The sequence below is a fragment of the Hippocampus comes genome, unplaced genomic scaffold (assembly GCF_001891065.2).
Source record: "Hippocampus comes isolate QL1 unplaced genomic scaffold, H_comes_QL1_v1.1 scaffold327, whole genome shotgun sequence".
In the NCBI taxonomy this organism is placed as follows: Eukaryota; Metazoa; Chordata; class Actinopteri; order Syngnathiformes; family Syngnathidae; genus Hippocampus; species Hippocampus comes.
In genome coordinates this window covers 14,683-28,972 of record NW_017806221.1, presented here as the reverse complement: position 1 = coordinate 28,972, position 14,290 = coordinate 14,683, and the positions used below count along the sequence as shown (strand labels likewise).

General features: G+C 41.9%; 2 protein-coding genes across 4 annotated transcripts in view; one reads left to right on the top strand and one right to left on the bottom strand.

The window, feature by feature from the left end:
* Nucleotides 1–402: 402 nt before the first annotated feature.
* On the bottom strand, nt 403–2,990 carry tpbg (trophoblast glycoprotein). Its single transcript, XM_019856207.1, has one exon. The coding sequence runs from the start codon at nt 2,562–2,564 to the stop codon at nt 1,410–1,412; it is 1,155 nt and encodes a 384-aa protein (XP_019711766.1). The 5' UTR covers nt 2,565–2,990; the 3' UTR covers nt 403–1,409.
* A 2,659-nt stretch (nt 2,991–5,649) lies between these two features.
* The window catches only part of LOC109507102 (inhibitor of Bruton tyrosine kinase), a 21,014-nt gene continuing 12,373 nt past the window's right edge, over nt 5,650–14,290 (top strand). For all 3 annotated transcript variants that reach the window (XM_019856299.1, XM_019856297.1, XM_019856298.1), the window contains exons 1-9: nt 5,650–5,826; nt 6,430–7,362; nt 7,505–7,601; nt 7,754–7,878; nt 10,753–10,863; nt 11,456–11,626; nt 11,756–11,873; nt 12,140–12,320; nt 13,759–13,882. In XM_019856299.1, coding sequence (XP_019711858.1) covers nt 7,039–7,362; nt 7,505–7,601; nt 7,754–7,878; nt 10,753–10,863; nt 11,456–11,626; nt 11,756–11,873; nt 12,140–12,320; nt 13,759–13,882 — 1,251 coding nt within the window. In that variant the 5' untranslated portion in view covers nt 5,650–5,826; nt 6,430–7,038. The remainder of the gene's footprint in view (nt 5,827–6,429; nt 7,363–7,504; nt 7,602–7,753; nt 7,879–10,752; nt 10,864–11,455; nt 11,627–11,755; nt 11,874–12,139; nt 12,321–13,758; nt 13,883–14,290) is intronic.

Sequence of the window (14,290 nt, the reverse complement as noted above, 5' to 3'; positions counted from 1 at the left end):
TCTGGTATTTGTCACTGAGGTGGCCACTGGAGTATAAGGAAATTCATGAATGAGAGACTTTGTCGGTGAAAGCCTCTGCGTTTGAAAGTTGTCGACTGGCTGCAGCTCAAACTGATTTTTTTTTTTTTTTTACTGTCAAGCCTTGGATTTATATCAGATTTCACAGCAGGAAGCAAATTGGGTAGGAGATAGCAGTCAGCTACACTCGCCTTCTGTAGACCCACGAATAGATCATTTTGGATGCAATGTCCTCTTTTTACCTTTGCTTAACCTTTTCATACTTTGATTTTAATCAATGAAATCCGAGTCAAATATTCATGAGGTAGACAATATTAGACATAGTTATTCACCACTGGCTCTGTTGACCTTGTTTGTGCGACAGCTGAAATACAGATTTCATTAATGAGAGGTCACTCCGGTCAGAGTTTATAAAAATGCTCTTGATCGTTAAAGGTCACCTTACTAAACACTCAAGGCAAAAACTGAGAGGGAGAACATTTTTTGCAGGACGAAGTCCGTGAGAGCACAACAAATATCCAGTGTGACACGTTTTAAATTTTAATTCTGCATCACACACTTGAATCGTAAAAATAGCAATTTTGATTCAAACAAGCTACAAGAGTGCAGATGAAGGGCGCTGTCAGCAGAAGAGTAAAGCTTATCGACAGTGCATGCATAAATGACTACGTTAAATCAAACTACAAATTGAAATAGTACAATGTATTAGGAATCACAAATGGTATTTTGAGTCATGTTAGATGGAATTTAGGGGTGCTTGATGCACACCTGTTGCATGTGTGCATAGCTACAAACTCCTCTGTCTGCCAATTTCTGATGATTAAAAGGCCCTTAGTCAATGTGGATACAAGCAATTCAGAGGCATTTTATTGAGCTGAACATTTTCACAAGGAAAATGAGTCATATCCATCTCATAAATAAAAAAAAGTGCACTATAATCATACAAACAAGTCCAACTATTGATCACAAATTCACATATTGAACAGAGAAAAAAAACCTAGACACGCTTAATATAATTTCTCTTCAGCAGTGACATAAGGAGAAGGATGTGACGATCAGTAGAATATGGATTATTCTGTCATTGCGTTAATAAAAGCCAGTGTGTTTATTTGTTTGTCCTTCAGGCAAAGTAAACTTCACCAGTCTTTTCACCATCATCATAATGACTGATTGTCCATGCAACGGTCACACATGTAAGGAAAAAGATCACTAGTCTCTATCAGAGCAGAGCTGCGGGGTACAGAACATGCAACCGTAGTTGAACAAGTGAGTTGATAAAAGGGTTCATTGGGAGCCACGACAAGGGGGGCAGGAAGACTCATGCAAATTCCAGTGGTATGAAGTCATATTAATGTGTCACTGGGGGTGCTGGACAACAGCCCAATTCTTGCTCACACATCTGAATTGATGCTCAGATTGGCCAAACGTGGGTCCGAGTTTATTTCATACCTGTAATGATATCCCTCCATGTGGTCCCTACAAGCATCCCGGATGTTGTACATCCAACGCTTGATACCTTTGCGGTTCAGGTAGAGCACCAACAGGAATATGACACCAATCAGTGCCAGTACCAACCCCAGGAAAACATACGAAGTCTCCAGCACGCCTTCCATGTTGCCCAAACACTTCAGCTGGGACTGCTCCACCTGCAATAGTGGCTGGCGCCTCAGACGCTCAGGGTCTGCACAGGTAAGGTTCTTCATATCCGTGACCTGAGTGGAGTTCTTCAGCCACACCAACAAGTCATCAATAGAACAGTCACAACGCCAGGGATTCCCTACCAAACGAATATGAAGGTCTGACTTCAAGTTGAACTCAATCAGGGAGGTGGAAGGAACATTCCTGAGACGGTTGTGCCTCAGATCAAGGTCTTGCAGTTGCGGCAACGTCAGTATCCCATCGGGGATGGAGATGATGGAGCTATTCTGCAAGTTGAGCTTGACCAGGTTGGATAAACTTGCAAATAAATCATCAGGCAGAAGCACAAGGTCATTGTTGGACAAATCCAAAACTGCCAGGTGGAGGAGGTTTCCATTCTCTAGGACATTCAGTATCCCCTTGACAGAGGAATGGTTGTGAAAAGACCTACTGAGGTTCAACACCTGCAATTTGTTGTCATCTGGAAAAGCCTTTTCGCTGAAAGTTTGGATGTTATTGTTGCTCAGATCCAGCCGTTCTAGGTTTGGCAAGTTATGAAACACAGTTTCCTCCACAGCCTCCATCTCATTGTCACTGAGATCAAGATCTGTCAATAATTCCAGGTGGCTAGGAAAAGAGTCCTCGTTGATGCTCGAAATGTTGTTTCCCGTGATTGAAAGTAACTTAGAATTGACAGGTATGAAATTCGGAATTGCGTCCAAATCCTGGTTTTGGCATTTTACTGTTTGCGAGGAACATGCGCATTTTTCCGGGCATCCCTGACAGGACCGTATGATAGCAAGAAGCAAAAATAACTGCATCACACCGTAAATTAATGCATTCATTCGAATTCCTTCGCTTTGACACCAGCACGATGTGCTCAACAGGCGCATCTTTTCTTTTCCCATCTGTTATGGACACTGTGCGCAACGTCAGTCCGGAACAGTCACCTCCGAGTGAAGTTTTTCCCCACCTTGATCCGTTCCACTTCAAACTCGAACGCCATGAATCTACCCCCAAACCATCTTTACTGAGGTCTTCATTTCCTCCAGGGGGAAAGGTAGGGATGTACACAAACTTCTTCGCTTCGTTTATTCTCCAAACCTCAACGTGAACGTGCAGGATTAAAAAAAATAAAATAAACACGTCAGGTATTCAAAAGTCAAACTTGGTGAAAATAATTTGAACCGCGCCAAAAACGACAATGCACTTTGTCTCCGGTCTCCGGTAAACGCTATTTAAATATTCCTTGCTGTCAGACTGTAAATTGGAGTCTGCCGCTCGGTAACCTGGTGAGAAACCAAGGAGGGAGAATCCAAACACAACAGCACCACTCCGAGGGTGGACCATACCATCATAATCCTCTGAGAGGGGTGCTTGCGTGGTGGAATTTGTGGAGCCTCACAGAAACCTTAAAAGCTGTTCATGTCTAAAATTCCGCGTTTTGCTAAATTGTAATTTGTGATCATTTGTGATTGTAATTTTAAAGTTGTAATGACTGGCCTATGACCTTTGGGACCTCTGAGGAAGCCCAGGTACAACAAATTTAAGGACAATTTAATGTAATGATGCATTAAAAATGCATATCAGTGACTTAACTGTGGACAATTTTCCTTTTTCATTTTATTTAGTTATTCATTTATTTTGGCGTGACATTAGAGATTTCTGCGTTGCAAACCAAAATATTGAGCAGGGTTTTTTGCATTTATGCATTGTGCAGAATATATACAGTTTATTGTATTGGTAGTTTTTATACTTGCTTTTATTCTGCCTTGCTGTGCCCTGCTGCCCGCGATCAGGTCGACATTGTAGTGAGAAACTGTTGTCAATTGCCTTACCTGGTTAAATAAAGGTTAACAAGTTCAGTGACTGGTGTCATACATACTTCATGTTTGACCAAGGCTACCATCTGGTGACGCCATTGCGCACCGGGTCGAAAAGTCACCGACGCTCATCTTGGTGTTTTGCAGCCTTTAATTATAAAGCTTCAAACAACATAGAAGTACTTGTATATCTTGTAAGAGCATATAACAATACTCACAGGCATCAGTGGGCGAGCTAGATTTTTTTTCCTGTATCTTTGGATGGCCATGGGGTGGCCAAGACTATTTCAGAGGCCCGTAAAACAAAAACTTGGAAACACATTTTCAGGAATCAACATCCACTTTTATGGTGAATAAAAACCAGAGTACCCGGAGAAAACCCACGCAGGCACGAGGAAACCTTGCAAACTCCACACGGGAAGGCAGGAGCCGTATTCAAACCCTGCACCTGCACTGTAAGGCCAACGTGCTCATCGGTTGATCACTGTGCCGCCCTATATGGAATCAATTGAAAGACAATTAAAAATTTGAAAACATCCACCCATTTTCAACACTGTTCCTCCTGAACAGGATCACAGGGAGGTGCTACTCACTCCATTTTTTGTTTGATTGAGGTAGTCTCGTAGTACACAATGCAGAATTCTCATGCAAAACTAGCCTCATAATTTGGGAGGTCTTGTAGAAAGACACAGAGTCCAATTGTGCTACTGCGAGCTAGCTTGAATTGAAATGTAGTCGTTTCACACAAGTCTTGTTCTATTATTCAACTTTGAGTGAGGTTTATCATTTTCTAACATTGACATTGTATTGATTGAATGTGTGATTGTCCTTACATGTTGATTGCAGTATATTTCTCACTATATGCAATCTTACTACGTGTGTTTTATATGCATTCGATTATAGTTTTCCAATATTTCCACAGCACCGTCTCTATCAACAATGAGCCTCCAACCTGTCAGCGGTACAGCAGATTATTTACAGTGAGCCTCATGTTTTAATCATAAAACATTTGCCGAACCATGCAGCGTCACATTTTCTTTATAGCTTCTATACTCCGGTCAAATCAGCCCAGCAATATCATAATGAGCAATATCTCCCCAAATCATCTCAAAAGAAGCTGTTCAGCATATCCCGTCAACTACTTTACACTGCTCCCGACCAAATAAGGTGAGCACAATCAGCAGGGACGTGCAGGCACGAAAGGCAAGTGAGGCAGACGGGGACCGCCCTGAACGGGTAGCCAGCCAATCGTAGGGTACACAGAGACGAACAACCATCCACGCTCACACTCACACCAAGGGACAATTTCGACTCTAAATTAAGAGTGTTCAATCAGCCTGCCATGCATGTTTTTGGAATGTGGGAGGAAACCGGAGTACCTGGAGAAAACCCACGCAGGCCCGGGGAGAACATGCAAACTCCACACAGGGAGGCCGGAGCTGGAATTGAACACATGACCTCTGCACTGTGAGGTCAACACACTAACCACTGGATTACCGCGTCGCCATGTGAAATTTTAAATGATTGTTTTAAATCCTATTTTATTGTTTTAAATCCTGTTTTATTTTAGTTATATGGTCCGTGCTTTCCATTGGTTTTCTTTTTTTAAACCAATAATTATAAATTATTTGCCCCATTAAATAGCTGGATGTGCATATTTTTAATGCAGGATGACCTGGCAGTGAAAAGGCGAAGTGCTTGGAGCTTCAGCTTACCATTACCGACTCAGGCAGTCAACTTCTGCACAAGCGACGTTGTGTTTTAGCACACATGTACTGCACATGGTGACATTCCGCAGTCTGGGGGATCTTTTTTCATGAATGTGTGTGACAGTTAATCACTCTTACAACCAGAAAAGCGACTTAAATTTCACAATGAAGTCTGGTATTTTCGATCCCACGGCCAGCACGTGGCAGTTTTACGTTCTGTTGTAGCTATGCGTAGAAGAAGACGGATGCTTCCTCGGAAGCATTTTGGCCGCATTTTTCGCCGCGTGACGTACTGTACCAAAAATCGAGATGACGTGACTCGGCTGGTCAAAACAATGCGCATGTCCGTGACGACATTTCTTTCCGTTGCTATGATTGGTCAAAAGGAAAGTTTGTTCGGCGTGCACAAAAATGCCTCATCGCCCAATCAGCTCAAAGTATTGTTCTTAATGTCCCGCCTTTTTCAGCTGTATATTTGGTGCGGTACTGATGTCATACTGAACCCGGATAGGCAAGGACCTAGTTAAATTTATGTTACAGTGTCAAGAAGAAAATTATTTGTAGGAATGGAACAGTCGAGATATGCAGCTAATGTGACTTATTTTGCCATCTCCTTTTCTTTGTTTATCTAGCGGAAGGTAGTGTGATTGTTTTTCGTATCATGTGGTATTTCATGTCGGCTATACTTGTTTGCGATGATGTGTCAGTCAATTTAGCTATCTGGCTAATACGGACTAACGTCCAGTCAAATGTAACATGACACTTAGGTTGGGTTTCTCCTGGCATGATTTTCATTTTTACGACACAAAAATACTAATTTCAATGTATTGTAGCTGTCTCGCTTCGAAGCTACACCTAGCCCAGCCACCAAGCTTGTTGGGGATCGGTGTGAGATTCCTCCAACTGAGACATTTCTTATGCTTGGAAGTTGTATTAAATGAAGAAATTGACGAATTGCACTACTTGACGAAGTAACTATGATGCGGCCTGGACTTGAAACTAGCTACCCGACTACAATGCTAATTTAGCTTGCTTGTTACATAACACAATAATACACCATTATCAATATATGCCATCAAACATAATGTTCATGCATTTGCAGCCCTAAATGCGGTTCTAAAGCACTTTGAATTTTCAACTTTAAGAACATAAAATAGCTTCATGTTTTCTGAATGAATAACACATTTTAGGGTCCCATTTTATTCTAATGAAATCTTTGTTTTTAAATGTTTCTTCTACAGGTTTCTGCTTCAATTATGGAGTTTTGAAAAGCAGTGTGTGACTTTTGAGGGGAAAGGGTGGCTTTCCCCTCAAGTTGATGGTTAGACTGCAGGCTGTGAAGGTTGAAGGAATCATTGAATGTGTTGCCTTTTGTAAATTATCTGGAGAGCTCATAGAGAACAAATTATTTTTTGTAATATTTGATTGCATGGAGATAAAACACTTGCGAGTGTAGTGATGCCATTTGTGAAAGCACCTTGGCTTGTGGTCAGCATTTTCTTGAGATGGTAGACTGAGAAAGTCTACCAGTTTCTGGGGTTGCTAGGGTGCAGTGGAAGCTCAACACAAGCACAATTCTAGCACCCCACGGGACAAACATCTCAACCTTTCGTTTTGTTATTTTTAGGCTTAATGCACTCAACCCCTATTGAGGGAAGCCTTTTTTCACTCGAGATTGTCACTGCTACAGTGTGTGTGTGTGTGTGTGTGTGTGTGTGTGTGTGTGTGTGTGTGTGTGTGTGTGTCTGTATTTGCGGCTTCACATTGCTTTGTCTTAGGTTTGATTTGTAATTTAGAGTAGACTGTCAGACGGCAGCAGGCCTCATTTTGAAGATTTTGGGTAGCCCAGGATGAGTCTGGAATTGTCAGACTGTACCCCAAAATGCCGCTCACTGCAGCATGCAAATGAGGTGGTAGCAGCAATAACGAGTGGCTCAGAGGGGCAGTTACGAGCATTCTTAATATCACACTGCCATAATGCAGCAACTTTGCGAGATGAATTTGGTCGCACAGCATTGCACCTAGCTGCCTCACTGGGAAAGAAGGCCATACTGGAGTGGCTGCTGGAAAATAAGAATGCTGACTTGACAGTGAAGGATAAAGAATCAGGCTGGACCGCTCTGCATCGCAGCGTCTTCTATGGACAGATTCACTGTCTCCTTTCCCTGACCAAGGTACATGTTAGATGACAAGTTTAGATTTTCTCAAGTTGGTGATCACTGAACGGGCTGTTGAAAAAGACAATTAATCTGACCTCTCAAAATTAAGCTTCAGTCAGTTTATTAATGGGAGTGTTATCATGCTTTTTATGTCTAGCATGGCGGAGTCCTCTCCACTCAGGATAAGGAGGGTCTTTCTACGCTGGACTTGATTATGAAGGACCGACCACCTCACGTCACGTTGAAAAACGCTGGTAAATGATGTTTTACATTTACCCCACTATGATTTGGTGATTTGAAAATAATCCTGTGTTACATTTATGAAAAAACTGAAACTGGCTTGAAAACGTAAATACTAAATATTGCTTTCCCTGTGTTTGTGTGTGTGTGTTTTAACGCATTGCAGATCCGACTGAAGTTTATACATGGGGAAATAATACAAATTTCAGCCTTGGGCATGGCAATCAAGAGAGTCGATTGCACCCTGAGCTAGTGGATGTCTTTGCCAGGACTGGAGTTTATATTAAGCAGGTAGGCTTTGTGTTTTTCACAACTTGCTTCCCCACACCAAACATCTCACTTTCAGTCAATGTGTTCTAAATTTCCGTTGCACTCGTCAAAGTGGCCTGCTTCGACTGTTGAAAGAAAGTTTGTGGACCCTTTGGAATTACCTCGATTCCTGCATGAATTGGTCATAAAAAGTGTTCTGATCTTCATCTAAATCACAACAATAGACAAACACAGTCCGCTTGAACTACTACCACACATACAATATGTTCTCATGTATTTTTATCGAACACACCATGTAAACATTCATCATGTGTGGTGGAAAAAGTAAGTGAACGCTTGGATTTAATCACTGGTTGACCCTCCTTTAGCAACAATAACCTTAATCGAATGTTTCCTGCAGTTGCAGACCACACCTGCACAATGATCAGGAAGCATTTTGGACTATTCCTCATTACAAAACTGTTTTACTTTAGAAGATTTCTTGGCAGGTCTGGTGGGAATTGCTCTCTTGAGGTCATGCCACAGCATCTCTATTGGATTGAGGTTAGGACTCTGACTGGACCACTCCAGAAGGTGTAATTTCTTCTGTTGAAGGCATGCTGTTGTTGATTTTCTTCTGTGCTTTGGGCCATTGTCCTGTTGCTTCACCCATCTTCTGTTGAGCTTCAATTGGTGGACAGATGGTAAACTTGGGAATTCATCTTTCCTTCGATGATAGCAATCTGTCGAGGCCCTGAGGGAGCAAAGCAGCCCCAAACCATGATGCCCCCTCCACCATACTTCACAGTTGGGATGAGGTTTTGATGTTGGTGCTTTTTTTTCTCCACACATAATGTGATGTGTTCCTTCCAAGCAACTCAACTTTGGTTTCATCTGTCCACAGAATATTTTGTCAGTAGTCCTGTGGAACATACAGGTGATCTTTTGCAAACTTCAAATGTGCAGCAATGTTTAAAAAAAAAATTTTTTTTTTTTTGGACAACAGTTGCTTCTTCTGTGGTGTCCTCCCATGAACTCCATTCTTTTTCAGTGTTTTATGTATTGTGGATATGTCCACAGAGATGTTGGCATGTGCCAGAGGTTTTTGTAAGTGTTTAGCTGACACTCTAGGATTCTTCTTCACATCTCTGAGCATTCTGCACTGTGCACTCAGCTTTAGGGGACGGCCACTCCTAGTTAGAGTAGCAACAGTGCTAAACTTTTTCCATTGATAGACAATTTGTTTTACCGTGGACTGATGGACATCAAGGCTTTGAGAGATAATTTTGTTACCCTTCCCAGCTTTATGTTTTTCAACAATCCTTGCTCATAGGTCTTCTGAGAGCTCTTGTGGTATGAGGCATGGTTCACATCAGACAGTGCGTCTTGAGAATAGCAAACTTCTAACTGGTGTGTTTTTCATCTCATTGATTGGACTCCAGGTTGCTGACTACTGACTCCAATTAGCTCATTAGCCTAATGGTTCACGTACTTTTTCCACCCCCCACTGTGAATATTTACATGGTGTTCAATGAAAAAAAATATAAAACTAATAATTGTGTGGTATGAGTTCAAGCCGACTGTGTTTGTCTATTGTGACTTAGACGAAAATCAGAACACATTTTATTCTCAATTTATGCAGAAATCCAGGTAATTCCAAAGGGTTTGCCTACTTTTTTCTTGCAACTGTATTCAAAACTCATGACAGAGCAGTAGGTGTTGTGTAAAAACATGGCATTATCAGTTCGTCCTGAGAGGACACCACCTGGGTACCCCAGCAAAACACTCTTGTCTCCCGAGTCCTGTGTTATGCAACTCTGTCTCTGGAGGAGAGAGGAAATAAACTCCAACTAGAGTGTGTGTTTCAACGGTGTTATGACCACATCCAACATTCTGTTATCATATTTATAAATCAAGTACACTGTGATGGCACAGCCATGTCAGCAGTGGACATACTCCATCCATCCATCCATTCTCTAATCCTCTTATCCTCACAAGGGTTGCGGCGAGTGCTGGAGCCTATCCCAGCCGTCTTCGGGTAGCAGGCAGGTTACACCCTGAATTGGTTGCCAGCCGATTGCAGGGCACACAGACGAACAACCATTCGTGCTCACAATCAGACCTGGGGGCAATTTAGAGTGTTAGTGGACATTATACGTGTCATTTTAAAACTTCCATTTTTCACTTAAGCCTGGCTTTGCATCGGTAACTCCCAGGCTGTGCCAACATGGATACGATTTCCTACATTATTTGTCACAAGAAAGTTCTTATGTGAACATGGTGAGAGACAACATTCTGGTCTTCTGTTCAGGACAGGATGGCAGTGTTTGCGTTAATAGTTGTCTTGAACTGCTGTATTCATCATCTTGGGTCATTTCATGAAACCCATTGCGGTGCAAGTGCATCTAATTTCATGATCGCGTAATGACTCTGTGGCACCGCATGTTATTTCCCTTGTATTCTTAGTCCAGTGCAACAGGTTCCAGAGGTTAAATATTAATTCCACATGGACACATTTTAATTAAAGGAACAACGGTGATGCGTGTGAATGTCCACACCAAAGTCATACTTGACAAAACACCCCTGTGGTGTATTGAGGGGAGCTATGTATTAGTCATGATGTTTGCTTTTCTAGTTGTCCGCCAGCCTTTTTATTGGCGTAGTCTTTTACTATCACTACAGGAGGCCTTGGCTGATGGACATGGAAAAAGATGACAACATCATGAGGTCAAATTGGAACAAGTCTTTGTGCAAACAGCAATTTGAGATATGAGTTGGATTTGTCCTTATACTGTAACGCATTTGTGGATGTCCTGTCTGTGCTATGAAAGTGTCATTTATTATTGTTCATTATATTTTAAGACCTAAAAAGTGGTAAATTCAGATAATTAATGCTTTTCTTTATCACTATTGTAGGTGGTGCTCTGCAAGTTCCATTCAGTTTTTCTATCTCAAAAAGGTCAGGTTTTCACATGTGGACATGGACAAGGAGGACGGCTTGGCCACGGAGATGAACAGACTTACCTGGTGAGACTTATTTGGCAGGATTTTGGTTAAAAACTAGAAAAAAATGCAGTCTGTCCTTGTTTTCTAGTAGAGTCCTCCTATATTTCTGTGACAGCACTGTAACCCAAATCTGTACGTTTCATAACGTGCCAAAGTCTATCACTAAACTATGCTAACATCATAGTAAAAGTCTTAATGGCAGTGATTGCTGGCTAACTAAGCCAGAGGTAGGCAGCCCCTCTCACAAAGTCAGCTGGGATAGGCGCTGCTCACCCGTGCCCCTAATGAGGACGAGCGCAATAGAAAATACATGGATAGATGCATTAGCATAACTATGTACTGTACTTGTTTTGCTTTCATTTGCAGGCTGAATTGACACCACACTACCTGTCTTGAATTACACAGTTTCCTTGGTGCTTCTAATTTTGCTACCCTGACTCTCTTCATCACTCCCAATTCTACATTATCAACAAAATTCCTAATAATAATAATAATAATAATAATGAAATAAATATGCAATGTAGTTCCTATCCTAACCATTTGTAAAACATCCAAGCAGCATTTCCTCTAGTTTGCACATACGCAGTTTCACCATCATTTCACTTTCCTTCAGGTTCCCCGAATGGTGGAGGGTCTGATGTCCCACCATTGTTCTCAGGTGGCAGCAGCAAAAGACCACACAGTGGTGCTGACAAAAGAAGGCTATGTTTACACTTTTGGGTTAAACACCTTCCACCAGCTCGGTTTGGCTCCTCCACCAGCTTCAGCACATGTTCCTAAACAGGTGAATGTGGTATATTAGAATATCGGTGATCCTTGTTTCAAGTATGTCATCTATTCATGTTTTGTAATTTTGAGTCTGCAAATGCCTTTGTCTTGTTCATCTAATTTTCTCTCATTCTTTCGTATTTAGGTGTTTTCCAAAGCACTAAAAGGGAGGACTATAACTGGAGTTGCAGCTGGCAGGTTTCACACAGTTCTGTGGACTAGAGAGGCAGTTTATACAATGGGACTCAATGGAGGGCAGCTTGGTAAGACATGAAATAAGTATTGTGGCTAGGTGAGATAGTGTTTAAAGATCATCCATAATGTTTGTGTTTTAGAATGAAGGCTAAAACGTTTTTTTTTTTTTTAATTGGGGAACCTATTAATATGTCGGCGGTAAATATTCTACTGTATACTAATTAGGGTACTGTATATCGTGCATAGGCCTTTTTTATTTACATTATTAAACAAAAACAACAACAACAAAAAAACAGTTGCTGTATTAAGGCCCAGTGTATGGTTTGGTTTTCAGGTTACTTGTTGGACCCCAATGGTGAGAAATGTGTCACAGCCCCACGGCAGGTATCTGCTCTGCACCACAAGGATGTCACCATAACAATGGCTGCTGCAAGTAGTGGCGCTACTGTGATCGTGACCGAGAAAGGAGATGTCTACCTGTTGGCTGAATACCAGTGTAAAAAAATTGCTTCACGGTCAGTAAAACACTCATCACAGCAAAAGCGAATATTTTACATGCATTTTATGTAATCCATCTTTATTAATGATTCATTTCGCTGGTGACAGAGCATAGTCAATTAAAACCGGACAAACAGTGGCCTGTTTAATAAGAAAGTAACGAGTTTGCTCTCCCTCATATGACGGCATACTAATAAACACCTGTCGTAGAAAGGGTTCTGTCAGTCGTCATCTGTACCTGTGGGTAAAAAACAAAAAAAGCAAAAAAGGACGTTTCGCTTCTCTCACAGAAGCTTCGTCAGCGGTAGACAACCCTGAAGTCTCCGTGAAGACTCCGGGAAGTTGCTCTGCGCTAAAAAGCTGAGCGTGGCCTGTTTGAGGACTGGGTGGGGATGGTTAGTCACGCCCCTATTGGTTTATTAGAGGCCCATTGGTTTCTAAATTCCCTATCATTGGGTCTTGATTAGGCCTATTGTTTGGGCTAAGGCTGAATAGCTACTTTCAGTTAGCCTGATCAGCATGTCTATGTCCCTTACTGGTCAACAAGTTATTGTAAATAGGAGACAGGTTAAATCTGATACCTCCTTCACGGTTCAGAGAGGGTGAAAATTTTTTAACAAAAATCGCTTCCTTTAAAAAAGTTAGGAAAATTAAAACAAACAGAGAGGAAACCAACCAACAGGCAACGGATGGAATAAATCAGATTGCATTTTTGGGTGTTAGGAACCCGGTCTTTGGGGTGTACTAGTTTTTGTCTCAATGTGTTTATCGGTTTAAAATAAACAGGAATATCATGTTGTAGAAATATTCTTTGTATTTTCTCTGAGAGGCCGGCAATATAAGGTACACAGACACCCCTTCTCTTCTTTTCTCTCTGTTGGTTGGTTTCCTCTCTGTTTGTTTTAATTTTCCTAACTTTGCCAAAGGCCCATTTAGGGTAGCTACACCCTGACAATGCCTTCTCAATGTGTTTGACCTCACTCTCTCTTGACTTGGTGTTGGTGGAGATTTGGCTCGCTCTGTGTTCAAGTGTTCTAATTACGCCTAGCTTGTGTTGCAAGCTAATCAAGGCCTAATCAAGACCCAATGATAGGGAATTTAGAAACCAATGGGCCTCTAATAAACCAATAGGGGCGTGACTAACCATCCCCACCCAGTCCTCAAACAGGCCACGCTCAGCTTTTTAGCGCAGAGCAACTTCCCGGAGTCTTCACGGAGACTTCAGGGTTGTCTACCGCTGACGAAGCTTCTGTGAGAGAAGCGAAACGTCCTTTTTTGCTTTTTTTGTTTTTTACCCACAGGTACAGATGACGACTGACAGAACCCTTTCTACGATGGAACTTTCCTGTACGACTGAGAGCCTCCACAAGCATAATAAACACCTGCTTATCACAAGATGGTAGATTCAGGTTGTGTTTTAGGCCATGATGATGGTCTGGTCTTGGTCCCATTCAGGCAGCTCAATATCAAGAAAGTCCTTGTCAGTGGTGGAAATCTCGACCATCGCGTGAGTCCCCAAATTCTAAATGAATGCGGGGGAGAAAAGTTGTCCATCTTGGCTTTGGATGAAGCTGGTCGGGTAAGTGCAGCCAGAAGTAAATTTACATTAAAATTACTTTCTTTTTTTCCAACTAAAATGACCATGACAGCATTGTTTGTTAAACCATGTGTGATTCTCTTTACAGTCATGTGACTTTAGTTATGAACTACAGGGAATTAAAGTCAATAAGATGAACAAGAATTTTATATATATATATATATATATATATATGGTGGTCGGAGCACTCGGGGCAGTGACCCCCAAACTAGATGAGTGGTTGCAACAGATCCCGGGAACAACATCGGACATCTCAGTCCAGAAATGTGCAGTGCTGGGAACAGCAAGGATACTGCGCAGAGCCCTCAAGCTTCCTGGCCTCTGGTAGAGGACCCGAGCTGAATGAGGGATGGACACCACCCGAGGGGTGAGACGAGGATATCCTCATAT

What these genes read in the sequence shown, in the direction of transcription:
- tpbg (XM_019856207.1), bottom strand. Translation starts at nt 2,564, where the DNA reads ATGGGAAAAGAAAAGATGCGCCTGTTGAGCACATCGTGCTGGTGTCAA.